The sequence below is a fragment of the Heptranchias perlo genome, chromosome 43 (assembly GCF_035084215.1).
Source record: "Heptranchias perlo isolate sHepPer1 chromosome 43, sHepPer1.hap1, whole genome shotgun sequence".
NCBI lineage: Eukaryota > Metazoa > Chordata > Chondrichthyes > Hexanchiformes > Hexanchidae > Heptranchias > Heptranchias perlo.
Genome location: NC_090367.1, coordinates 5747431 through 5775106, shown reverse-complemented (window position 1 = coordinate 5775106; position 27676 = coordinate 5747431). Strand labels below are relative to the sequence as shown.

Below are 27676 nucleotides of genomic sequence, written 5' to 3'. Positions count from 1 at the left end.
AGATTTTACTAAAGGCGCTATAGAAATGCAGGTTTTTGTTGTTGATTGAACAAAAAAAATTAGACTCAACCCAATGGTTTCACTCAATAAATGAAATAGGAAGCTTTCGGTTTTTTATTATTCATGCCATTAATATACCTGTGTGCATTTAAATAAACTGGACAGGTGCCTAAGATGCACTTCCGGTCCAAGATGGCGGATGTGCAAGTGCTCTATTATCGACATCACGTGGCCTGCGGTCTCCAGGAAGTGACGTCAGTGCTATGGCTGGCGAAGATGTGGTCCTTCTTCTCCCGGGATCCTGTTAAGGATTTTCAGTATGAGACGAGCGAGAGCGTCGAGGCGATGCTGGGCCTCTGGGAACTGCACCAGGGAAAGAAGAAGGTAAAAAAATATATATATTATAATCAGTCCAAGCGGCCTGTCGGTTCCGGGCCTCGGAGGCCTCAACTCAGGCCCGGGGCTCGAGTGCGGCCGCGATCCGGCTGACGTGGCTTGTTTACCTGAGGATGAGCCCGAAGTTTCAGGCGGCGGCGGATCTTCGACCCTCTCGTTCCACACTGGCTGAAAGGCCGAGTTTCAGGAGAGGTTTTTAATGTCGTTTTCCCCCTCACTCCCCTCACCCTCACTCCCCTCACCCTCACTCCCCTCACCCTCACCCCCCTCACCCTCACCCCCCCTCCACCCTCACCCCCCCCCTCACCCTCACTCCCCTCACCCTCACTCCCCTCACCCTCACCCCCCCCTCACCCTCACCCCCCCCTCACCCTCACCCCCCCTTCACCCTCACTCCCCCTTCACCCTCACCCCCCTCCAACCTCACCCCCCCTTCACCCTCACCCCCCTCCAACCTCACCCCCCCTTCACCCTCACCCCCCCTTCACCCTCACCCCCCCTTCACCCTCACCCCCCTCCACCCTCACCCCCCTCCACCCTCACCCCCCCTTCACCCTCACCCCCTTCACCCTCACCCCCCTTCACCCTCACCCCCCTCACCCTCACCCCCCTTCACCCTCACCCCCCTTCACCCTCACCCCCCTTCACCCTCACCCCCCTTCACCCTCACCCCCCTTCACCCTCACCCCCCTTCACCCTCACCCCCTTCACCCTCACCCCCCCTTCACCCTCACCCCCTTCACCCTCACCCCCCCTCCACCCTCACCCCCTCCACCCTCACCCCCTCCACCCTCACCCCCTTCACCCTCACCCCCTTCACCCTCACCCCCCTCCACCCTCACCCCCCCTTCACCCTCACCCCCCCTTCACCCTCACCCCCTTCACCCTCACCCCCTTCACCCTCACCCCCCTCCACCCTCACCCCCTCCACCCTCACCCCCTTCACCCTCACCCCCTTCACCCTCACCCCCTTCACCCTCACCCCCTTCACCCTCACCCCCTTCACCCTCACCCCCTTCACCCTCACCCCCTTCACCCTCACCCCCTCCACCCTCACCCCCTCCACCCTCACCCCCTTCACCCTCACCCCCCCTTCACCCTCACCCCCCCTTCACCCTCACCCCCCCTTCACCCTCACCCCCCCTTCACCCTCACCCCCCCTTCACCCTCACCCCCCCTTCACCCTCACCCCCCCTTCACCCTCACCCCCCCTTCACCCTCACCCCCCCTTCACCCTCACCCCCTCCACCCTCACCCCCTCCACCCTCACCCCCTCCACCCTCACCCCCTCCACCCTCACCCCCTCCACCCTCACCCCCTCCACCGCCACCCCCCCCCATCACCCGCCACCCCCCCCATCACTCACCAACCACCCCTTCTCCAAACCCCTCGCCGCCGCCCCCGCCCACCCACCCCCATTTTTCATGAGTAAGCACTCGATAGTAAACACCAATGAGCTACTCGACTGTGGGGGCATCGCTGCCAAGCCCGCAGTGAGCACACTCACTGGATGACGATCAGGAGAATGGGAACCCTTGTGGATTTTCCTCTCCCTGACCCTTGTCGCAAACTGTGGTGCCCATCGTCTCCGCTCTAGGTGAGATCAGCACTGATCGAGGAGATCCTTCCGGTCATCTGAGGCCGAACTCCTCGCTGAGTAAACTGCCTCGCTGTCTAGTGAGCTCGTTCTAAAGGCCCACGGTGACCTCACCCGCAGTTACTTTGTAATGCTGAGCAGTCTCCTGTCACCTTGGCTAACCAGTTCTGTATCAAACATTCTCTCTTCTTCCTCCCCCCAGGGTACCAGCGACCCGGTATCAGTGTTTGTATATGACGTGAAGCCTAACTCGGAAGAGCAGACACAAGTGGCGAAAGCAGCTTTTAAACGGCTCAAAACTCTCCGACACCCAAACATCCTGTCCTTCGCCGATGGGTTAGAGGTAAGTGGCCATGTTCTTTCACCTAGGGAAACATTTTGCCATGGGGAGGGGGATATTAGAAGGACAAAAAAAAAAATCTGGAAAAGGTAGTGAGAGGAGCATCAAGACTGATTCCAAGTGTAACAGGGATGTGTTTTGAGGAAGGATTATAGTTGGGAAACAGAGGGAGCTAAGGGGAGATCTCACCAGAGCATGTCAAATATTGAATGCGAGATATTGATCCGTAATATTATTGCAGAGTTGGCCAGGACCCCCGTATCATCTTCGAATTTTGCCGTGGGACCTTTTAACATCCACCTGAACAGAGTGCCAGCTGCTAATAAAATTGGAGGTGCTGGCTCAATGGTAGAGCTCAGGGACGAGTCTACTGTGACTCTGTATGTTGACTCTGCTCCTTTCGTACTGTTGAACTCAACATCCTATGGGGTAACAGACAGCTCAGAAAGGTTACTCAAACTCGACAGTATTGAGTGTTGAGCCATCGCTGGGCTTAGGACTGTTTCTCTTCTAATGATTCAGTGCTCAGTAACTCTGTTAAATCAGTACCTCCCAATGAACTCTTCACTTTTGCTCTTAGAAACAGTGCCATGGGTGACTGCTAGTCTCCTGTACTTGATCCAAGTAAGCCTAAACAACGAGTAGAGATTGGCTGTTCAACCTTGGAGGGGCAGAACCCAATCCTGATCCCGTTCAGTAGTCTCGCTCTCTCTCTCACACACACACACATTCTTTGCTGTGGGGTGGGATTGGAGGTAGTGGTAAGTAGGTATTGATCAGGAGCAGGAATCCTGTCTGATTTCCACCCCTCCCCCCAACCCAGTGACACTGATACTAGTGGAGCAACTCAACTGCTGCCCTACTTGTGAGCAGTTAACCTAACTCCTGGTCCACAGGCCTCACTGAAGCGTAAGGAAAGTGCCAGAAAAAAACAGTGTCCTTTAAGAACCATAGACGTCATGGGGTTTAGTTGCTGTTTTTTTTAACGTCTGTGTATCGGTAACCCTTTCTGTTTTAATTTTAAAGGCCGAGAAATGCCTGTACATTGTGACCGAGCCAGTCACCCCACTTGGTGCCTATTTGAAAACAAAAGTGGCATCCGGGGCGCTGAAAGAGCAGGAGATCTCGTGGGGACTGCATCAGATTGTGGTAAGATTACACAGCTCTGTGACATTAATGACCCGTTCTACATTGGCTTATATAATTTAGCAGAGTGAGTATTGACACTACTGTCAGCCAGTCAGTTGGAGGCGGGACGGGACTTACGGCAGGACTCGCAGCAAACAGTCCATTCATACAGAGTCTCCAAGAACTACAGCAAACTAAACTCATGACCAAAACTACAGCAAAGTCACCCGATAAAAGCAGGATTATTTCTCCAGCAAAATGCAGTGAGGGGAGGATAGTTACATAATACAAATTATGTGCATGAAATCAATCCCAGTCACTTACTGCAGGCGTGATTGACGGGGGAATTCCCCAATCATCTCCATTCCGGCTGAGAATAGTGGTGCCGCTATACGCAGCCATAATTTAACAAGCTGACAGGAAGCGTGCACAGATGCAAGATATTTTAATATATTACAGGTTTTAATTTAGTGCCGAACACGCAATCATTTTAGTCAGCGTTTATCTTCCTGCTCAGTTAACTCAACTGAAACAACATTGAGTGTAACACAGTCTCTTGCCTTGCAGAAAGCCCTAAGTTTCCTTGTGAACGACTGCCGTCTAATCCACAATAATGTCTGCATGGCGGCAATATTCGTGGACCGTGCAGGCGAGTGGAAGCTTGGCGGTCTCGATTATATGTACGCGGCACAAGAGGAGACGCCGGTGCATTCAAAAGGTTTCCCAGAACTCGATAAATACGACCCGCCAGAGAAAACGGACACAAATGCCAGCAAAGGCGGAGTGGAGAAGTGGTAATTAAATACAACACGTTGGCATTTTGTACTCGTAGGTATATTACAGACGGGGCACTGGAGGAATCTGAAGACAGAGAAATATATCTTTATGCCAAATGAAAATGATGTAGTGAGATGAATTTGGCAGCCTCAAGTTCCCAGTAGGCACAGGATCACAGCACAGAATAGTTCAGCACTAAGTTGCCAAACGAAGAGGCTGGTGATGGAGATAGAAAAATGTCACCCTGGTGCAATAGGAATTGCTATTCTGAGGCTGGGCCAGTGTAGAAAGAAGCTAGACCCTGGATCTAACACGTACTGTACCTGCCCTGGGAGTGTTTGATGGGACAGTGTAGAGGGAGCTTTACTCTGTATCTAACCCGTGCTGTACCTGCCCTGGGAGTGTTTGATGGGACAGTGTAGAGGGAGCTTTACTCTGTATCTAACCCGTGCTGTACCTGCCCTGGGAGTGTTTGATGGGATGGTGTAGAGGGAGTTTTACCCTATATCTAACCTGTGCTGAAGCTCCCCTGGGAGTGTTTGATGGGACAGTGTAGAGGGAGCTTTACTCTGTATCTAACCCTGTACCTGCCCTGGGAGTGTTTGATGGGACAGTGTAGAGGGAGCTTTACTCTGTATCTAACCCGTGCTGTACCTGCCCTGGGAGTGTTTGATGGGACAGTGTAGAGGGAGCTTTACTCTGTATCTAACCTGTGCGGTAGCTGCCCTGGGAGTGTTTGATGGGACAGTGTAGAGGGAGCTTTACTCTGTATCTAACCTGTGCGGTAGCTGCCCTGGGAGTGTTTGATGGGATGGTGTAGAGGGAACTTTTACCCTGTATCTAACCTGTGCGGTAGCTGCCCTGGGAGTGTTTGATGGGACAATGTAGCCCTCTAGGCGTTCACACCAATGGTGGCCACTTGGGTGAAGTTGCGGGGAGTGACTGAGACTACCTCGACACGGTCACCGTCTTCAGGAGAAGAGGGAGATGAAACAAATCTTCCGATCCAGGAACAAGGAATGATTCTGTAATTTGTATTCATGTTCTGTGGCTTTTGCAGGTTGGTTTCTGTGAGATTTCGAAGTGCAGACAGTTTCTAAATTAGACAGTAGTAACCTAGACTGGACTGACGGCTTCTCCTGTTGCAGGTCAGCTGATATGTGGCGTCTGGGCTGCCTAATCTGGGAGGTTTTCAACGGACCACTGCACAGATCCTCCTCCCTCCGCTCCCTTGGAAAGGTCTGTACTTGTCCTTTTAATGCACGTACATACAAAACTGGAGTGGCGTTCCTCTGACCAACTGGACTTTATATACGCTTGAATAAAGGAATTATTTAAGGCAGGGGTGCAGCACCAGGGCAGTGTGCAATCCCCAAGCACTGATGATCTACTCCTCTAAGCCTTGGCTAAACCAGAATACCGAGATGGTTAGTATCAGCAAGCAGTGATACCCGGGAATTAATGGGAACCGGGATTGAAACTTTATGGATGGCCCTCGGAGCTCTGTGTAACTCACAAAGACTCGGCTGCCCCAGATTTAGGGTTTCGTTTCCCCCTGGTTGTGTGCATTGGTCAGTGTAATTTAGCTGTGGGTGAATGCTCTGCCTGGTATAGTACTAAGCCATACACACTAGAAGTTCCCAGGTTCGAGTCCCTTTCTTAGCCTGTGATCACAGCCTGGGCTCCTGTGAAGAATGAGCAGTGGTGGAGGTGCCAGAGAGATGCTGAACCCAGTGAAACCGATACATAAACTAACGTAATTTACCAGAGTGGTGTCAGCTGTGGCTCAGTGGTAGTCGTCTTGCCTCTGTCAGAAAGTCTTGGGTTCAAGCCCCACTCCAGAGACATGAGCCCATAATCCAGGCTGACACCAGCGCAGCACTGAGTGAGTGCTGTACTGTCAAGAGAGGCCATCTTACAGATGAGACATCAAACTAAGATGTCTGCCTGTTGAGGTGAATGTTAAAGATCCCACGAGGTGCAGGGGAGTTCTCTCAGGGTCCTGGCCAACGACCCAAATTAACTGGGTATTTATTTATCCCTTTGCTGTTAGTGGGATCTTGCTTTGTGCAAATTGGTTGCATGACCGTTCACACTCTCCAGGATGTTCCAAAGTCACTCGTTACGCAGGCAACCAATTTGCAATTTCAGTCCCTGGCCTGTGTTTAGTTTGCTGGTCTCAGTGTGTCGATCTTGGGTGAGGGTTCGGCTGGGCTCTGCTATGACGCCCCCGCAGTCGAGTAGCCTGCTGACACTCGCCAATGGAGAATGGCCACTTGGTGAGTTATCAAAGGATCTTCAAATTGAACCACTGCGAGATTGTGGAGGCGGGGGAGAAATTCGGGAGTTGAATTATTTTTTCTTTACTTGCGATCGCTGGATAATGGCTGCTGTTTGTCATTTTGCTGCCCTCATTGCTTTCTTTCAGATCCCAAAGTCTCTTGTTCCTCATTACTGTGAGCTTGTCGGAGCTAATCCCAAAATAAGACCAAACCCAGCCAGGTTTCTGTTGAATTGCCGAGGACCCAATGGTTTCATGTGCAACGGGTTTATAGAAACCAACCTCTTCTTGGAGGAGATTCAGGTCAGTCTGGACTTGAGATGTGTGTTAGTTGTAAACGGGTGTATATTCCCAGTGAGATTTTGTTGCTCTAGTACAGGAATTCTTGACATGTGCCTCCTCTCCTCTCCCTCGCAGTCCCCGGGCGGCTCTGCTTACTCGCTCCTCGCTGAGGTTCTCACTCCCAGTCCCAGCTCCTACGTGACGTGCAGCGAACTGGGAATGGGAACTCCTCATCGGCGCCTTAGCCAGATCTGGGATTCCTGCCTGCAGCTCACAGCGGACAATCCGGCACAAAGTGACAGCTTCAGATAGGGGTCCGGGCCGACAGCAAACAACGCACCGGGAGGATGGAGAGTGGCTGAGTGTCCCCCCCCCTCCCCGCCCCCCCTGCAGTGGGTGGGGTGGGGGAGGAAAAGAGAGAGCGGGGTGGGGAAAGTAGGTCAGGAAAGGTGTTTTAATCCATGGGTGAATCTTCGTTCTACAATTGCCAATCCTGGCACTTGAATTTTCCGTTTCTGTCTTTGTAGAATTTTCCCAATCGTTTTTGTTTTCAGGGTTTGGTAAACCCATTTTTTTCCCACTGCGCCTGAGACTTACCTGCCACAGTTGAAAAGAATTTGTGTGAGCATGATCAGAATTTACTCTGGGTGTATCCTGTGTGTGAACGAGGAGGCTCCAGGACTCCTCAATACTCGAGCACCGCAGGGAGAGAGACATTTGCTCCACAAATCCAGGAAAAATACTTGGGGAAAGAACAATTAGAATGAGGGCAAAAGAAGAGAGGGAATTGGAGCCCTGTAATTCCCACTGCCACGGATCTTCCTTGAGATCCAACAATTTGCATGTGTTCAAAATTAATATTGAAGGAAAAAGGAGACTCTATTCATAAACTGTTGATGTATTAATCGAGCTGATGGAAAACTAATCTCCGTGTGTAGGTTGGTGGGATGTGGTTGTGCTCTGACGTTGACGACCTCCATCTCTCTCTCGTCTGCAGATTAAAGAGCCAGTCGAGCGGCAGAATTTTTTCTTGGAGCTGAGCTCGCAGCTCGACGACTTTCCTGAAGATTTCTGCAAGCACAAGATCCTCCCGCAGTTGCTGACTGCATTTGAGTTTGGCAGCGCTGGAGCAGTCATTCTCACACCACTCTTCAAGGTACATCCAGCCTTCTGCGCATTTCTGCACTGCTGGTTGTAGCTGTCTGACTTCTCATGGGTGGGGGGGGGGCGCGAAGGAGCAAGTACCGTAACACGAGTCGGTGTCTTTAGTGAGGGGCACGTGTACCGTAACACGAGTCGGTGTCTTTAGTGAGGGGCACATGTACCGTAACACGAGTCGGTGTCTTTACTGAGGGGCACATGTACCGTAACACGAGTCGGTGTCTTTAGTGAGGGAAACATGTACTGTAACACGAGTCGGTGTCTTTAGTGAGGGGCACATTTACCGTAACACGAGTCGGTGTCTTTACTGAGGGGCACATGTACCGTAACACGAGTCGGTGTCTTTAGTGAGGGAAACATGTACCGTAACACGAGTCGGTGTCTTTAGTGAGGGGCACATGTACCGTAACACGAGTCGGTGTCTTTACTGAGGGGCACATGTACCGTAACACGAGTTGGTGTCTTTACTGAGGGGCACATGTACCGTAACACGAGTCGGTGTCTTTACTGAGGGGCACATGTACCGTAACACGAGTCGGTGTCTTTAGTGAGGGAAACATGTACTGTAACACGAGTCGGTGTCTTTAGTGAGGGGCACATTTACCGTAACACGAGTCGGTGTCTTTAGTGAGGGGCACATGTACCATAACACGAGTCGGTGTCTTTAGTGAGGGAAACATGTACCGTAACACGAGTCGGTGTCTTTAGTGAGGGAAACATGTACCGCAACACGAGTCGGTGTCTTTAGTGAGGGGCACATGTACTGTAACACGAGTCGGTGTCTTTAGTGAGGGAAACATGTACTGTAACACGAGTCGGTGTCTTTAGTGAGGGGCACATTTACCGTAACACGAGTCGGTGTCTTTAGTGAGGGGCACATGTACCATAACACGAGTCGGTGTCTTTAGTGAGGGAAACATGTACCGTAACACGAGTCTGTGTTTAGTGAGGGGCACATGTACTGTAACACGAGTCGGTGTCTTTAGTGAGGGAAACATGTACTGTAACACGAGTCGGTGTCTTTAGTGAGGGGCACGTGTACCGTAACACGAGTCGGTGTCTTTAGTGAGGGGGCACATGTACCGTAACACGAGTCGGTGTCTTTAGTGAGGGGCACATGTACCGTAACACGAGTCGGTGTCTTTAGTGAGGGAAACATGTACCGTAACACGAGTCGGTGTCTTTAGTGAGGGGCACATGTACCGTAACACGAGTCGGTGTCTTTAGTGAGGGAAACATGTACCGTAACACGAGTCGGTGTCTTTACTGAGGGGCACATGTACCGTAACACGAGTCGGTGTCTTTACTGAGGGGCACATGTACCGTAACACGAGTCGGTGTCTTTAGTGAGGGAAACATGTACTGTAACACGAGTCGGTGTCTTTAGTGAGGGGCACATGTACCGTAACACGAGTCGGTGTCTTTAGTGAGGGAAACATGTACCGTAACACGAGTCGGTGTCTTTAGTGAGGGGCACATGTACTGTAACACGAGTCGGTGTCTTTAGTGAGGGAAACATGTACTGTAACACGAGTCGGTGTCTTTAGTGAGGGGCACATTTACCGTAACACGAGTCGGTGTCTTTAGTGAGGGGCACATTTACCGTAACACGAGTCGGTGTCTTTAGTGAGGGGCACATGTACCATAACACGAGTCGGTGTCTTTAGTGAGGGGCACATGTACTGTAACACGAGTCGGTGTCTTTAGTGAGGGAAACATGTACCGTAACACGAGTCGGTGTCTTTACTGAGGGGCACGTGTACCGTAACACGAGTCCGTGTCTTTAGTGAGGGGCACGTGTACCGTAACACGAGTCGGTGTCTTTACTGAGGGGCACGTGTACCGTAACACGAGTCGGTGTCTTTACTGAGGGGCACGTGTACCGTAACACGAGTCGGTGTCTTTACTGAGGGGCACGTGTACCGTAACACGAGTCGGTGTCTTTACTGAGGGGCACGTGTACCGTAACACGAGTCGGTGTCTTTACTGAGGGGCACGTGTACCGTAACACGAGTCGGTGTCTTTAGTGAGGGGCACGTGTACCGTAACACGAGTCGGTGTCTTTAGTGAGGGGCACGTGTACCGTAACACGAGTCGGTGTCTTTACTGAGGGGCACGTGTACCGTAACACGAGTCGGTGTCTTTACTGAGGGGCACGTGTACCGTAACACGAGTCGGTGTCTTTACTGAGGGGCACGTGTACCGTAACACGAGTCGGTGTCTTTACTGAGGGGCACGTGTACCGTAACACGAGTCGGTGTCTTTACTGAGGGGCACGTGTACCGTAACACGAGTCGGTGTCTTTACTGAGGGGCACGTGTACCGTAACACGAGTCGGTGTCTTTACTGAGGGGCACGTGTACCGTAACACGAGTCGGTGTCTTTAGTGAGGGGCACGTGTACCGTAACACGAGTCGGTGTCTTTAGTGAGGGAAACATGTACCGTATTGAGGGGGGTGGGGGGAGAGAGACATGTACCTTAACACACATTGCTTCCTTCGTTAGGTGTACGGAACAGAATTGGATGGGCTGATTTTAGGGGAAAAGCATTTATATTTCAATGTTGACTCTGCAGGTGGGGAAGTTCCTTAGTGCAGAAGAATACCAGCAGAAAATCATCCCCGTTGTGGTCAAAATGTTTTCCTCGACAGACAGAGCAATGAGGATCCGCCTGCTTCAACAGGTCTGTGACCGAGTTTTTGGAACATTGTGCGGCAATGCCTCCATTTTAAAATTCTCATCCTTGTTTTCAAATCCCTCCATGACCTCGCTCCCCGATCTCTGTAACCTCCTCCAGCCTTACAACCCTCCAAGATCTCTGCGCTCCTCCAACTCGGGCCTCAATTTTAATCGCTCCACCGTCGGCGACCGTGCCTTCAGCTGCCTGGGCCCTAAGCTCCGGAATTCCCCCTCGAAACCTCTCCGTCTCTCTACTTCTCTCCTCCTTTAAGGTGGTCCTTAAAACCTACCTCTTGACCAAGCTTTTGGTCACCTGCCCTAATATCTATTATGTGGCTCGGTGTCAAATTTTGTCTGATAATCGCTCCAGTGAAGCGCCTTGGGATGGTTTACTACATTAAAGGCGCTATATAAATGCAAGATGTTGCGGCTGACTAAATGTTATCAAATGATAACACGTGTTACAGTTAAGGTTAGGATTTGGACGCGTTTTTACGGTGTTGTGACCAGACACGTATCGAGCACCAGTGGAGTTCTCATGTCGTTGACCTTGTTAAGTCGGAGGTTGTATAGTGTAATAACCTGCTGCTAAAGCAGAACTTTGTGCAATGGGCCTGCCCTTTTAAGATCAAAAAAATCTAATTGCTGTAAATAGGCACAACTTACGGTCAACTGTTCTCGTTAGATTGATAGCCGCTTATAAGTATCTTGCTTCTCCCCAGAGTCGGAAGGAACCAGCAGGTAATGACTGGCTTTCTTCCTGTTTTAAAATGTATTGCACGCTGTGTCCCTGACCCCCTCCTGTTCTGTTCCCATTCCCCGTCTCTCATGCTGCCTCTCTCCCGATCTCTTCATTTACATAGCGTTTTCTAAAGTCTCTTTTAAACTTCTCAAAGCAACTCATACAAGAAGAATGAGACAGCTTGCAGATATCTAGTGCCTTTCATCTCCTCAAAGCACTTCACAGCCAATTAATTACTTTTGAAGTGCAGTCATTGATGTTATAAAGGGAAACACAGCCACCAATTTGCACACAGCAAGGGATCTTTTACATCCAGCTGAGATGGAATCTCGGCTTAGGAACATAGGAGCAGGAGGAGGCCATTCAGCCCCTCGAGCCTGTTCCGCCATTCAGTTAGATCACGGCTGATCTGTATCTTAACTCCATCTACCCGCCTTGGTTCCGTGACCCTAAGTACCCTTACCCAACAAAAATCTCAAATTTTGAAATTTTCTGTTGACCCTCTAGTCTCAACAGCTTTTTTGGGGAGGGGTGTGTGTTCCAGATTTCCACTCCCCTTTGTGTGAAGAAATGCTTCCTGACATCACCCCTGAATGGCCGAGCTCTAATTTTAAGGTTATGCCCCCTTGTTCTGGACTCTCTGACCAAAGGAAATAGTTTCTCTCTATCTACCCTATCAAATCCTTTAATCGTCTCAAACACCTCAATTAGATCACCCCTTAATCTTCTATACTCGAGGGAATACAAACCTAGACTCTGCAACCTGGCCTCGTAATTTAACCCTTTTGGCACCGGTAACATCCAGAGGACGGCACTTCTGATGATGCAGCCCTCCCTCAGTATTGCACGGGAGTGATGGCCTAGATTATGGGCTCAAGTCCTAGAATGGTGCTTCTGACTCGAGCAAGAGTGCTACATACAATGAATTAGTTGGAAGACTGTTGTATCAGAAAATGTGGCAGCGATGTTACACGTAGCAAGGTCTCACAAAGAGCGGTGAGGTGAATGATTTGTGCCATGCGATGTTGTTTCAGATGGAGCAGTTTATTCAGTACTTAAATGAAGCGACTGTGAATGCTCAGATTTTCCCTCACATCGTCCATGGGTTCATGGACACGAATCCTGCAATCCGAGAGCAGACTGTGAAGGTTGGTGCTTTTGTTATTAGAATTGTGACTTGTTCACTTTGACACCCCCCCCCCCCCCCCCCCCCCACCCCAGTGTGGCTCCAAGATGCCGTGCCTGGCAATGGAAGCTCAGAATCACGGCAACCCCCTGTTGCAGAATCTGTAACCACTGCCTGAGCCAGACAAGGCCACAGCACTACAGGGTACTGCTAATGATTGACCAACCAGCCTGGGGGACTTGGAGGGTAGACCTGTCACTGGGGGGCCGGCAGATAACTGCGCCAATGCGTTAGCCACTTGCAGCTAATTGGGAATTCGGATGTGCTTAATTGCATTTCTGATTAGCAAATTAAAATCATGAGCACTAGGCGCCATGTGTGATTTCACTACTCCTATTTTTCACGGCATATCCGTGTGAACTTCAACCCTTTTGTGCATTTGGTAAGATGAAAAGCAAAGTGTGTGTGTTTTGATCAATGAGAGTGATTTACGTCCTTGGTTAGATGTTTAAGTAAATAAACACGTGTAGTGCATTTACCTGTATTGTGTATATGGCATTTTGTACTAACATTAGTGCTAAGACAGGGTCTCCATAGCAATGCCTGTGGCTAGTCAGTGATTTCTAATTGGACATCATTTGTCTGGTGAGTAGGGTAGTCCTGACTGGACAAACACCGGTGGGCTCACCAGTGCTGTTTGGTTGGCTTTACCTGGCTGAACCTCAGCAGTCCCCCTGCACAAACGCACGTGCCCCCTGCCTTGGCTCTGCCAACCTGTGCGTAAGTGCTTTGGGGTTGGATAAGTGGGGTAAGGGAACATAAAAGTCCATCAGACCCATCCATGCTCCCCCTCCCCGCCCTTTAAGCAGTGCAGCCTCTTCCAGCGCCTCTTACTGCTAACTCCTGTAAGACATTTCAGGAAATCCCGTCCCAACCCCTGAGGGAATGTCCCTATGGTTAGAGAGTGTACACACAGTATATGGGGCAGAGAGAAGCACTTCATGATTTGTCGGCTTCCCCATAGTTTGGTTCGGAGATTCTGAAACAACAACGATGGGTCTCTGTGTGTGTCGATCAAAACAACGTATGGAAGCAGGATTTTGAATGTTTTAGCCCCTCTTTACCCAGTTTTCTTTCCCTGGTGAAGCCCCTGACCCTTGGCTGGGGAACGTTATACACTGGCAGCCGTCCAGTGCCTCAGCCCAACAATCGAGCTTCAACTCATCGGCACACGAGGAAAAGCTGAGCATGAGCAGAGGATAGAATGCAAAGCAAAAGGGGAGATGATACTGTACAGGTCATGGGTTGAGACAAAGAAGGCCCTCCAGCTCATTTGAGCTCCTTCCAAAATACCTACCCCCCGCCCCCACCACTGCATTGATGAACAGGTGGGCAGCACCTTGGTTTAACATATCGTCTGAAAGACAAGGTAGTTTCCGACCCTGTTTGGAATAGTATTGGTCACCTAATCGTGGGAGGGATATTGTGGCCCTTATGAGGGTGTAGCACAGGCCAATGGGATGAAACCCGGTCTCTGGGATCCTAAACTGCGAGGGCGGGGGGAAAAAAGAAATAATTTAAAATTCTTCAGCTCAAAGAAAGAGGTCGTCAACAGATCTTTTTATAATAGTCCACGGGATTTTGAAGGAAATAGATTTCATTCCGAACCATTTCATCTCACGGTGAAGGAAGTACTTGCATTCATACAGCAACTTGGTCTCAGGGCATCCCAAAGTTGCTTCACCGCCAATGAATTATTTTAGAACTGTTATCATGAAGACAAGTGCTGCAGCCAATTTGCGCACAGCAAGATCACACAAACAGCAAATGAGATAAAAGCCCAGATAATCGGTCTTTGGTGGTGTTGGTTGAGGGGGGAATGTCGGCCCGGACACTGGGGAGAACGCCCTGCTCAACTTCGATTAATGCCATGGGATCTTTACAAGCCAACCAAACAGCACGACGGGGCCTGGGTTTAAAGTCTCATCTGATAAATGGCACCTCTGACAGTGCAGCACTCCGTCAGTATTGCACTGGGAATGTCAGCCTAGATTCCGGGAGCGGAATCCCACAGCCTGTGCTTTTGCTCAGTTCTCTTTGCTTATTCTTGGTTCCAGTCGATGCTGCTGCTTGCCCCAAAGCTCAACGATAACAACCTGAACGTGGAGCTGATGAAACACTTTGCACGGTTGCAGGCAAAGGATGATCAGGGCCCTATTCGCTGCAACACCACTGTCTGCTTAGGGAAGATCTCTTCCTATCTCAATGCCAATGTAAGTACCGGTGATTTCAAATGAGTTAAGTTTAAGTTTCATTGTTTTTCTCCCTATCTCCGCTGATGGTGCTGACTCCTGCTGGGGTACGTTCCTCCACCAGGAGACCCATGAGCCTAGACACCGAGCATTGACAGGGTATTCAACCATGGGGGGAGTCATCAAAGCCGACCCTGATCCTCTCCCAACACCCACGCGAGCAGATTTTCCGCAGGGGATCACTGGGCAGCAATCAGGAGCAGGACCCCTGGCTGATTGTCACTCCCCCAAGGCCAGTTGTGTAGCACTCAGAGTGCTTCTCGGCTGAAAGGAGCTAACTCGGCACAGACTGGGAATCGAACCTGGGACCCACTGGTTCATTTACCCACTGAAGCACCAGGCAAGCTCACAGGATTAGACGTCAGACTCCTGTCCTTCTGGAGCACAGTGCCTCAGTTATTCTGTGTTGGTTGACTGGCCCTTATTTCTCTTGCGTTCGATTCAAAAATATTTTCTGCAACAATAGTGCTGTTTGGATAGCTGACGCCCAGAGGTTAAAGCAGGGTCCCTGGCACTGTGTTGATATTTACAGAGGGTTTCTGGGAGTGTCAGTACTTACAGGAGGTCCCTGGGAGTGTGTCAATATTGGTAGGGGGGGGTCCCTGGGAGTGTGTCAATATTGGAAGGGGGGGTCCCTGGGAGTGTGTCAATATTGGTGGGGGGGGTCCCTGGGAGTGTGTTAATATTGGTAGTGGGGGTCCCTGGGAGTGTGTTAATATTGGTAGTGGGGGTCCCTGGGAGTGTGTCAATATTGGTAGGGGGGTCCCTGGGAGTGTGTGAATATTGGAAGGGGGGTCCCTGGGAGTGTGTCAGTATTGGTAGGGGGGTCCCTGAGAGTGTGTCAGTATTGGTAGGGGGGTCCCTGGGAGTGTGTCAATATTTGGTGGGCTTCCTGGGAGTGTGTCAGTATTGGTAGAGGGGGGTCCCTGGGAGTGTGTCTATATTGGTAGGGGGGTCCCTGGGAGTGTGTCAGTATTGGTAGGGGGGGGTCCCTGGGAGTGTGTCAATATTGGGAGGGGGCTCCCCAACTGGTGCATGTTACAGTATGGTGTGTCCAGTTACAGGTTAGGACTTCACTTGTTTTCTTTTGCAGACTCGGCAGAGAGTTCTCATCTCTGCCTTCTCCCGAGCAACAAAGGATCCATTTGCTCCGTCCAGAGCTGCCGGAGTGCTGGGGTTTGCTGCCACCCACAATTACTATTCAGTCAGTGACTGTGCTTATAAAATCCTTCTGGTGCTGAGTCCACTGACAGCAGACCCTGACAGGAATGTCCGAGACCAGGTAAGTTGGATGGTTAGCCTCCAATACGAGAACTGGGATCTTACCCTGGGCAAAAGGTTCGCGGAGATCTTATTGGGGTGTTAGGGCAGGAGTGTCCAAACTATCACCCAAGGGTCACAAGCAGCCTGCAAAGCCCAGGCAACTGAGTCTAATTTCCCCTTGTATTTCTCACTCCCTGGTGCTCCTGTTTGAATTCTGTGGGCCTTAAGGTTTGGAAAGCGCTGTTCTTAGTGCTTGTTGCGTCATTGGTGGATGAATCAGAGACTAAGATCTATCAGTATCAGTAACTGGAGATATCTGGGAATTAATGGATATTAGAATCTTACAGCACAGAAGGGAGGCCATTTGGCCCATCGTGCCTGTGCTGGATTTAAATATACATGGTACATGCCTATGGAAGCATAAGCACAAAAGTTTGGGCACCCAGTCAAAAGGGTGTATAGTCTACTGACAAAGTTGTTTGAATTGCCCAATAATTTGATGTGAGCAAAGTAGGAATTTAGTGGCGAAAAATAGAATTATTGGATGATTTGAGTTGAGCGATGCTGAATTAAGAGGAGCAGTAATTAATTTTCTGAGAAATATTCGTTTTAACGTAATCACAAACTCCACAACAGGGAGGCAGGCACCCAGAACAGAGAAACTGTGCGCGCACTTTCGATTTTACACCAAGGGTAAGTGAAGATGTGGAACAGACTGCCCAGAGAGGCAGTTATTGTCCGCAAATTAGAGGATAAGAAAGTGTCTGAGGCCTATGAGAGTGGTGGATGGTACTTTGCAGATGCTGGCATTGACCTGCACCAGTTCCCTTTTAGTCCCTAACAACTTTAGCATTTTAAACCTCCTCCCCAACCTGTTTATATATATATATTTCTTCAATGTCCTTTCAGGCCTTTAAAGCAATCCGAAGTTTCCTGACAAAGCTGGAGGTGGTCTCAGAGGATCCGTCCAAACTCCCGGAAGTGGGTGAGTGTGTAAATCGAAATGTTGGCAGAGTTGAGAGATGAGGTGCTGTGGGAATAAACAGCAGTGGCCCGATCTTTGACCCGTCCTTCTCCACTCCCCCATCTCCCATGATTACCACAGTCCCTGCAGGCCAGCTAAATGTCAATGATTAAATGTACTGTACATAATGGGGCCATTTAAAAGAGTAAGCTTAGATTAGCATATCTGAAATTGATATGAAAAGGGCTAGATATGTCAAATCTCAATTTTCTGGTTACATTTCATAAGTTCCAGTTAACTCCAGTTTTATAAGTTTGTGTTGGTAATTGTGTTGCTGTCTTCTCCATGTACATTATTTCTCAATATAGTGATCTGGTAAAGTTGACTCCCATTTTGCAAAAAAAAAACTTTACTGTATTTGCATTCATCCAAGTCATAAATGAAAGTTTCTGACATTGATGGACGCACCCACTACAGCTCGCCAGAGGACGGGAAATTGGGCTCCCGTTCTGAGCAGGAGAGGCAGCGATCCCGGGAGGGGTGGGGGAGAGGGGCCTCGAGGGGGTCGGAGTGTTTTTGACGTGCCAAGAGGAACACTCACCTGAACTCGGCAAAAAAAAATAAAAATGAGGTTTCCTGGGCCGTTTTTGAATGGCCGCCAGCAGACATTTAAGGGCCACTGATGAGGCCACTTAACACTTGGTATAAACGGGCAGAGCATGCACGATGCTCGATCCTCCCATTTGTACCTGAAAATTGCAATCGGGAATCTACAACCAGAATCAGGCAGGCCAGGTTGCATGTAAGTGTTAGCTTGGCTCAGTGGGTAGCACTCTTTCACCCCTGAGTCAGAAGGTTGTGGGTTGGAGCCCCACTCCAGGGCTTAGCTCGTAATCTTGCATGACACTCCCTCAGTGCAGTACTGAGGGAGTGCTGCACTGTCAGATAAGACCTTAAACCGAGACCCCCTCTCCCTGTTTCCTCCCTAAAACGCCACAAAAAAAACCCCCCACATTATCTGGTCATTTATCCTATTGCTGTTTGTGGGATCTTGCATGAAAGAACCTTACCCTGAGTTTGTGAGCCTTTGCTTTGTTAATTGAACCCTTGTGCTTTGTCATTGTAGAGAAGGATGTCAACTCTGCTTCATCGAGTCCCACCGGTGCCCTGACTGGCAGCTGGGCTGGGTGGGCCGTCACGGGGGTCTCTACTCTCACATCGAAGTTTATACGAGGAAATCCAGTGATGGGCGGGCAGTCGACAGATGGACAACCCACCGCAGTGCAAGCACCTGGAGCCACTCCTGAAACCAGAGAAGGTCCACTGTGTTGTGAATCTGTCTGCGGCTTTCCACTGCATTTTGCTGTCTGTGTTTGACTTTGTTTGATTTTTTTTTTAATTTGTGTATATATATGCATAACCTTGAATTAACAGGTGATAGAAACAGCCCTGTCCAACCCCCAGCCAAGCCCGTAGCACCATCTCCCGCTGAAGACTCGTCGGATAAAGACGAAATGACCGAAAGATGGGATGACGAAGACTGGGGCAGCCTGGAGGTGGGTACGTCAGCACTGCCGGGATCGGTACTTTCAGCCGAGCAGCCACGGGGCTACAGGGGCGCACTGCAGCACATTTACACTACTTGGGGGCATTGCACTGAGGTGGGTGGGCTGAAGGTTGTGTACTGATTGCTGGAAAGTTGTGTGTGGAACCTGGGGCCATTAATCCACCACAGTGCACTGACTAGTAACCTGTCAGTGAGGCTGACTGCTGTAGTGTACACGAGGAAGGGGCAGGAACCTTGCTACTGGTGTGGGCCAGCTGACAGTGGGGAAAAGCTATGCCTCATCAGAGCAAGGCTGTTCTATCCCTTGGTGTGACCGACAGATCTTGGGGTGGGGGTGGGGGGGTGGAACTACACGCAGTCTGGGACTGTTTCCTTCGACCTTTGTGTGATCAGCTGTCCCGGTTTGATTTTAAAAACAGGAACCTGACCAGTCGGAGGGACATAACGAGAAGGAGGACTGGAGCAGTGGTTCTGAGTGGTCATTGGGTGTAACCAGCAAGAGAAAGACTAACGAGAGAACGGTGGGTGCTCCTTCCTCCTTGTAACCTTGAATCCTTGCTGGGGGCAGAAGTATGTAATGAGCAATCGACCACTCTCTAAAGAGGAGCTGCATTCAATCATACAGCAAAGATAGCGGCCGTTCCGCCCGTCGGCCTATGCTGGCTCTTTGAAAGAGCTGTCCAATTAGTCCCACTTCCCCTGCTCTTTCCCCATAGCCCTGCAATTTTTCCCCCTTCAAGTATTTATCCAATTCCCTTTAGAAAGTTACTATTGAATCTGCTTCCACCACCCTTTCAGGCAGTGCATTCCAACTCGCTGCGTTAAAAAAAATAATTCTCCTCATCTCCCCTCTGGTTCTTTTGCCAATTACTTTAAATCTGTGTCCTCTGGTTGCCGAACTTCCTCCCTATCTACTCTTTCAAAACCCCTCATAATTTTGAACACCTCTATTAAATCGCCCCTTAACCTTCTCTGTTCTGAGGAGAACAATCCCAGCTTCTCCTGTCTAGCTTCAAGTATGGGGGAACTGCAACGGGGGTAGTAATGGTCCACAGGGGAAAAACCCTGGTGTGGGCCTTGAACCCTCAACCTTCTTGGCTCACTTATGTAGCACGGCCACCTGAGTCAGGAAGTTGTGGGTTCGAGATCATAACCTAGGTTGACGCTCTAGTGTAGTACTAGGGGAGTGCTGCAGTGTCAGAGGTACCGTCTTTCGAGTGAGGCGCTAAACCAAGGTTAGCCTGTAGATGAGAAAGATCCCACGGCACTACTCAGAAGGAGCTGGGAGTTCTCCCGTTCTTCTGGCCAACATTCCTTCCTCAAACAATATCACCAAAAAAAATTAAGTGACTGAATTCATCTCTGGTAGTTTGTAGCAAAATGGCTGCTGCATTTGTCTACATAACAGTCCCTGGAGCTCAAAAGTAATTAATTGTATGTGTAGCACCTTAAGACGTCTTTTACATTTTCTGGCTGAGTGTCATCGACCTGTAACAAATACAATAGAACCTTCTTCAACTGAATAATGATTATAACAATACATGAATAAGCATGTTCTCAGGGCCTTAAGGAGATTGGGGCAGGGCCTCTTTTAAGTATTATTAGCTGACCTCCTGAGGCACTTCTCCGGTGAGTTGGAGAAGAGGCTGGTTTATAAAATAAAAGGGATATCAACAGTGTGACACAGGAAGTGCGTGCTATATGCAAAACTTTTACTATATTACCACTAGATGTCTAGTGGCATTGCTCATAGTGAGAAGATGGATATGCTGTTTTATAACAATAGGGAAGAAAGTGTGACACGGCAGTTACGTGGTGTACACAAGTCCTTTAATGTATTTTCCCATTTGCAGAATGCTGGTCCTCCTGTTGGAAACAGGGAGCCAAATCCCACAGCTTCAGATTGGGACAGTGCAGGCTGGGGTTTGGAGAGCAGCTGGGCACCTGAGTCAGAGGCAGCACAGGGTAAGACCTCTGCTGGAGATGACAACTGGAACACTGAATGGGACAGTGAGATCACTTTGAATCAAAGCAAGAGCCTGAAAGCTTCAGTGAGACTGCAAGATGTACGACTTGCAAGTGAATATAATTGGGATGGATCGGGCAGCACGAGCAAACAGGAGGACTTTTTCGCCACAGCCTCACAAGCACCAACCACAGACCAGGTGAATATAGTACAGGGCAATGGAACACTTTCAAGATCAGGCACCCAATTATCAGCAGCAAGGTTAGGGACTGTATAGGTACAGAGTAAAGTTCCCTCTACACTGTCCCATCAATCACTCCCAGGGCAGGTACAGCACAGGTTAGATACAGAATAAAGCTCCCTCTACACAATCCCATCAATCACTCCCAGGGCAGCGCTCTCTGCTCTGCCACAACAATTCACCTCAGTCCCAACCTGAGATGAGCACCCCCTACTGACATTTCTAGTTCTTATGCCAGCCATCTTGTCGCCTCTCTGAATGGGATTTTAATGCTAATTAATGGCAATTTGTGCCAGTTTGGAGCCTTTGCGTGTGGGCCTGTATCTACTAGGAACAGGACTGAGAAAAACTGCAGTCATTTTGCATAGGCCCCATTACAGCCAACAGCGTGGAGACTTCCATCCCATTTGTCTGGGCTGGATTTGCACCCAGGTCCCAGAGGTTAAATACTATTGTCTAACCTACTGTAGCTCCCAAGGTTTGAAGAAAAAGCAGTAATAGTTTCAGGCTCAAAACAGGTTCTGAAGCTCAGGAGCCGAGTCCTCCAGGAATGAAGTATACAAGTATGAAGTATACAAGTGGCTATTTTGCATGGTGAAAATCAGTGTGACAGCAGAATGAGAAAGGATGTGTGCAGTGTGCTGAGAGAAAGGTTAAGTGGTCCCTCCCTCTAGTACCCTGTCCCTACCATTAAAGTACATCCCTCTAGTATCTTTCCCTTCCAGAAAGTGCATGTTCACCTGTACCAGACCAAGTCATTGTAAAAACTCTGTTGGGAAGGGTTGGGTACCCTTCACCATAATGCAGAGGGTTTAGGGATCTTAAGGAATCCTTACACTCTGATACACCAGTGAAATTAGATGTCAGCCTTGGCTCAGTGGTAGCACTCTCGCCAGAGTCCGTAGGTCATGGGTTCGAGCCCAAGTGCAGCGGCTTGAGCCCATAATCCAGGCCGACACTCCCAGTGCCAGTACTGAAGGCTACACTGTTGGAGGTGCTGTCTTTCAGATGAGATGTTAAACCAAGGATCCGTCTGCCCTCTCAGGTGGACGTAAACGAGTCCGCGGCACTATTTTGAAGAGGAGCAGGAGAGTTCACCTGGTGTCCTGGCCAATATTTATCCCTCAACCACGTCACTAAAAAGATTATCTGGTCATTATCACATTGCTGTTTGTGGGAGCTTGCTGTGTGCAAATTGGCTGCTTCATTTTCCTACATTACAACAGTGACTTCAAGAGTACTTTGTTGACTGTAAAGCGCTTTGGGACATCTGGAGGTTGTGAAAGGTGCTATATAAATGTAGGTTCTTACCTATGTTTTATTTATTACAATCTGAGCTGAGTTTGTATCATTTGTGACTTCTTCATAGAAAAATGAGGATGTATGGAATGCTGATACTGCTGGCAACTGGGATAACGAGGAAAACTGGGAGTCTGTGGAAGCAGAGCCAGGTCAGTTCGATGCTTATACAGGGGATGTGTTGCCGATTGTTTGGTTGAAGTTACATGTGAGGTCTGAAGCCATGCGAATGGAACTTTGTTTGTCTGAGGTACCAGTTAATGGAAAATCCTATTTGAGAAGTTTTATGAATAAATGCAGTGTGCCTCTGCTTTCTGATTGGCCCCTGATCATGTGACCAATCGGGTCTGGGAATTCTACAACAGACAGAGGTCGGCTGTTACGGTTCCACACCAAGTGAAAGTTTAATTAAATGGCAGTTAACTGTAAAATGTTGTAAGAACAATGTTAAAGTCTCGACAAGGCTGGAACTCAATTTAAGACCAAGCCCAGAGATTGTGGCTGTGAAGGTCTAAACCAATCCCAAAAAAAAGTTTCTAGCGTTGCTACAGGAGGTTGAAGTTACTAAATAAAATAGATCTAGTTAATCAGCTATGGTCTTTGTCAGGTCATGGCTTCCATTCTCAGTACACCAGCTGCGCGCTGGGACAAGGTGACTGCTCCCAGTCCACCAGCTGTATGCTGGGAGAGGTGATGGCTCCCAGTCCCACTACACCAGCTGTGTGCTTGGAGAGCTGAAGGTGGTAGCTCAGATACTCCTCCACCACTCCCCACCCAAAATCCAGAAATGATGTATGGTGTTCATGTGGAGAACCTCACTAATGCCTGAAGCTGCTCTGAGGATGCAGGTTATGAGGCTGATTCACCTCATTCACTTGGAAGAAAGGCAAATATTCCAAGCAGCTTGGCCACCCAGTCCAAGAGTACTGAAGCTGAGGAAAAGACGTGCTGGTTGAGGAGCAGCTGTGTACTCGCCTGGCACTAAACTCTTCCTTGGTTTTGGTGCCTGAGGACCAGGATCCAGGCTGGTGAGTGAAGCCAGTCAGGGATTCACGGAGTCTAATGTGCTGCTGGAGGTACAAGCAACCAGTGTTACAGTCTTGGTGGGTGAGTTATAGTGGAATAAAGGGTTTATATCAGCTAGGGGCTAAATTTTGGGCTAATCTTATTAGACTGTGCGGGTCATTAGGCACGGTGAGAGCTGGCAATGACCATGGTGTGACTTAATGATCGCATTGGGCACAGGCTGGTTATGATTTGAACTGATCCAAGTTAACTGCAATTAATTTATCCCTAAGATACTTAAATACAATTCCAGCAAAATACATGCAGGATGCTATCAGGATTGTATGATGAAATATCTCATGGGTAAATGCATCACTGACCCATGAAGATCACAAGGTCCCAGGCTCAAGACCTTAGCCAGGGCAGCGTCTGGGGTTCTACAATTTGTGTCCCTGGGCTGGGGGGAGGGAGAAAAACATCAGACAATTCCTGCTCCTGATCGCCACCCAGTGCCTTCTGTTGTGAAGTGGGTGAGGATGAGATCAGGCTTGGCTGCAGTGCCTATCTGACAATTTAAATAGCTTTCAACACTCCCTGTCCAGGCTCACACATTAAGAATAACCACTCTGTTGAGTTGCTGGTTGCTGTAACCCAATAGAAATCAGTGAGGGGGAGTTGGGCCCAGTTTGTTTGAAATGTTTGACTCCATATCCTGGGGTTTGGGTCCTTCTGCATAACTAATGTTTGACTTCCCCCTTTCCCCCCCAGGATTAAGTAAATCGGATCTCGCCAGGAAAAAGCGAGAGGAAAGGAAGAGAGAAATAGAAGCAAAACGAGCGGAGAGAAAAGCTGCCAAAGGACCGTTGAAACTTGGCGCGCGAAAAATCGACTGAATAAAGTGGGCAGCTGGTGTGAAGTGAATCCTAGGAAGATTAATCTGTGACAGTGCCATTACATTGTGTCATTCCCTGAAAACAGATCTAGGCATTCCAAGGAGCCTGGCATTTTCATTGAACTGCTCCCACTTGTCTTTCTTTTTAGAATAAGATTGTCTTTGAGGATGTAATTTCAAAAAGTTTATTCATTTTCTTTTGGAGTTCCTCTTAACAATGGAATCCTGTTCTACGCAATATGGAAGTGGGGGGGGGGTGGGAGAAAGAGAGAAGGAATTGCCCCTAACAGGACATTGAACCACTGATGGCTGGGAAGACCAAATTGGCCATGGTTACAATTGGATTCTATGAGCATATTACCAGAGTTGCTGGTTTCAGGATTGCATAATATATATTTTGACTATTCAAAAGCCTGAGATCATGTCCTAATGTTAGGGTATTCACAGTATGAGTAATTATACAGTTGTGCAGTAAAAGATCTTTTGTTTTATTAGGCTAGCCAAGGGGCAGAGCTGCAATGTTTTGTTTCATTTTTCTGTATTTCACTGTTTGGAAATGTGAGTGCTGCAGAAAATGAGTTCTTGTACAGTCTCATTACACTGAAATTTTCAAACTGCAGGTTCAGTTGTGCACAATCTTTTTCCTGTATAGTTTGCATGGGTACAGATCAAAGCATTGGTTTTATCAATGGTAACTCAGCCCTCACCAGCCAGACTGGGCTCCAAGTATAATTCAAGGTGTTAGCAATTGCAGTGTCACAGCCTGGTGTGGGGGAGAAAATCAGTAATGTTGCTGTAAGTGGCTGTGGTTAAGAACAGGCTCAGCTTATGGTGCATAGCCTGATGATCAGTGGTTATTTGGCTGAGATAATGGGGGTAAATGGTTAAACATCTGTGTACCTAAACTGTTGCAAGAGTCTGAACTTTTGAGGGGGAGAAAATAGCTAAATTAAAAAGGTAAATTAACAATCCAGCATAAGTATGTTTTGCTGGATATGAAGGCTTTACCCCAAAATTTGTACTGCAGTAGTTGCTTTGGGATATCCTGGGAATAAGGAGCTGTGGATGTATTATATAAAGTGTAAAATGCTCACCAGACCTCTGTTAATACCCAGGCCAGGCACTGTGAAAAGGTATTATCACTGAAGCCAACTGGTTAGTGGCTGCTAGGCTTCACACTGGGGAGATGCTAGGTTGCTGCAAGCCCTGAAAACCCAGCAGGAAGATTATAGCACAAAAATGTATTAGTCTGCTAATGTGGAGTTGTGACCCTTTTAAGGCTGTATTGAGAATGGGTGTTAAGTTATTCAAAAATGAGGTTCACAGTATTGACTTCAGATTTATTAAACATACATTTGACATTGCAAGTTTGTTAGGAAATTCAAAACACTTTACAATCTCCATGCACTTGGCTGGCTGGACCTTGGAACAGATACTTGGAATTTGTTTCAACACTTTTTTACAATCCTTTAACAATTCACATGTTCCATAGCATTACCTAACCTGCTTCCCTTATCAGTAACAAGTGTTACAGCTCCTTAACTTTGGTATAGTTTCACTGGTCTCAAACTGTCTTAAGCCTAATTATTTGACATCAAAGATCTTCCAATGTTATCACTGGTCCACGTTCCTTATATAGATGCTTCTTGGTCTTCCTAACAGCATTTTTGGCTGTTAAAACAAGTTCTTTTCTCATCTCAAGGTGTATCTTTTTGCAGAACTTAATGTAGAATTCAGAGATGGGCAATGGTCAGTAATTAAGATAAAGCAAGCCTGTTTTATCAATGCTGAAAGTCAGTATTACAATATAAAGAGATTTACCTTTTCTTACAAGATCAAGTCATTCTGCACTCTTGAAATGATCAGTTACATACAACTCAGCCTGAAAATTAAATCTTCTGGCTCTGGTATTAAAAATTAATTTTTGTATAAACCCAGTGAAATGAATGCAAGATGTGGGCTTGCCACTAGGTCATGCTAAGTTGGTAATGGGAGAAATTAGGAAAATGACTTGGTGCTAGTTATGTTCAGGATGAATAATCAGGTAGCAATACTAAGTACTCCAACAATCTTTTGATGAAGCAGCCAAGTCTGTCTCTAGCTGGACCTTCAAGCTGTTGAACTGAAAAAGTAATCCAATGTCCTGAGGATCCTTTACAGTGCATTGAAGTAGATTGGTTGACACCAGCACAGAAATGGAACCTTAATGACTGGCCAGTTTTAGCTCAGTTCTACCTTTTCCCCAGCTAAGCAAATCTGACATTTTTGTACAATTACTACCAGAGCAAAGTCAGCATTGGGAGGACTGTAGCACCTAAAACTTGGGTTACATGTTTTCCTTTAAACAGTATTTAAAAACTATTGGCAATCACCAATGGATAAATCATTTAGAACAGCTGTTAGAATATATTTCATTATTAACTACTATATGGAGGGACTACTGATTTACAGTACTAATGAATATTCCTGACCCCTTTCTCAATTGGGAAAAAGCAGGATCCAACACCGGTTTTGATTTTATTTTAGCATGGCACTTTGAGACCACTAATCTTTCTGTTGTGCAAGACTTACAGTAGAGAATCAGTTTGCAAAATAAAGCAAATACTGCAGGGATTTGAACCCTGTCCTGGAAACCAGGAGTGCCAACCACCAGCATCTTTTGCTTTTTTTTGGTGAAATGTTATGAAGGCAAAAGCAAAACCTGAGAAAACAAACATTTGTTCTCCCAGTAAAAGAAAACCCTGTTGCTGCCTAAATGAAATCCAAATTCTGTATCCAGGATCACCCAAGTCAGAGATGGTAGAATTCCTGAAGTCTTAATCCACTGTATTCCCAAACAACTCTGCCTCCAAGAACCTGCAAAATCTCAAACAATAGTTCCAATCCCAAAATCTGGGCCTCTAAGAAGCCGTCACTCACTACACGATATTTCAGTCATGCCCTAAATTGAACAGAAAAAAAAACACCACACCGAACACAAATGGGTAGACAACCTCTGTTCTGGCAAAATGCCTTACACGCAGTTGATGGCAAGAAACAATGAAAGCCAATATATTAATGCGGTGTACATTAATTGAACTATTTTACTATAGGTTGCTACCTCAGCATCAGAAATTCATGAGTTATGCTTACGTTTGATGGGGAAAGATACAAAAATGGGACAGCTTACGGATAACATTGTGCGTTACAAAGGGGTTCGAGTTCATGTGCAGAATTAGTGGTCATGTCATCGGACTTGTGACCATCAGGATTCAGGTATCTGAAAAACTAAACACAAGCCATTGGCCCACCCCAGGAAACCCCGCTTAATTATTTTTTTTAAAATGCAAGGTTTTCAGCACCTGTTGGAAGGACTGTAGACCGCCACAGTATATCCACTTCAGCCAGGACAGGAGACCTGAAAAAACCAAGAACAATACGGTTCCCAACCCTAAACCCTTTTGAAATATTTAAAATGGGAGTGAGATTCAGCACCTGTGCAGCAAGTCCAGTGTACGGGTATATTCCATTTGTCTAAGCAGCACGAACTGGAGACCTGAAAAAACTAAGAACAATACGGTTCCCAACCCTAAACCCTTTTGAAATATTTAAAATGGGAGAGATTCAGCACCTGTGCAGCAAGTCCAGTGTACGGGTATATTCCATCTGTCTAAGCAGC

At 48.1% G+C, this 27676-nt stretch overlaps 1 protein-coding gene across 2 annotated transcripts; it reads left to right on the top strand.

Annotated features, from left to right (window-relative positions):
• The first annotated feature begins 249 nt into the window (after positions 1 to 249).
• scyl1 (SCY1-like, kinase-like 1) lies at positions 250 to 25385 on the top strand. 2 transcript variants are annotated; one of them, XM_067975716.1, is made up of 18 exons: positions 250 to 384; positions 2196 to 2336; positions 3360 to 3482; positions 4029 to 4255; positions 5387 to 5477; positions 6667 to 6822; positions 7799 to 7957; positions 10538 to 10645; positions 12418 to 12531; positions 14627 to 14782; positions 15915 to 16103; positions 16994 to 17069; positions 18175 to 18366; positions 18483 to 18604; positions 19035 to 19136; positions 20469 to 20780; positions 22192 to 22273; positions 23895 to 25385. In XM_067975716.1, exons 1-18 carry the CDS (start codon positions 277 to 279, stop codon positions 24017 to 24019), a joined length of 2583 nt encoding a protein of 860 aa, XP_067831817.1. In that variant the 5' UTR covers positions 250 to 276; the 3' UTR covers positions 24020 to 25385. The 2 variants fall into 2 exon arrangements, with proteins under 2 accessions (XP_067831817.1, XP_067831818.1); XM_067975717.1 differs by lacking the exon at positions 20469 to 20780.
• The last annotated feature ends 2291 nt before the right edge of the window (positions 25386 to 27676 follow it).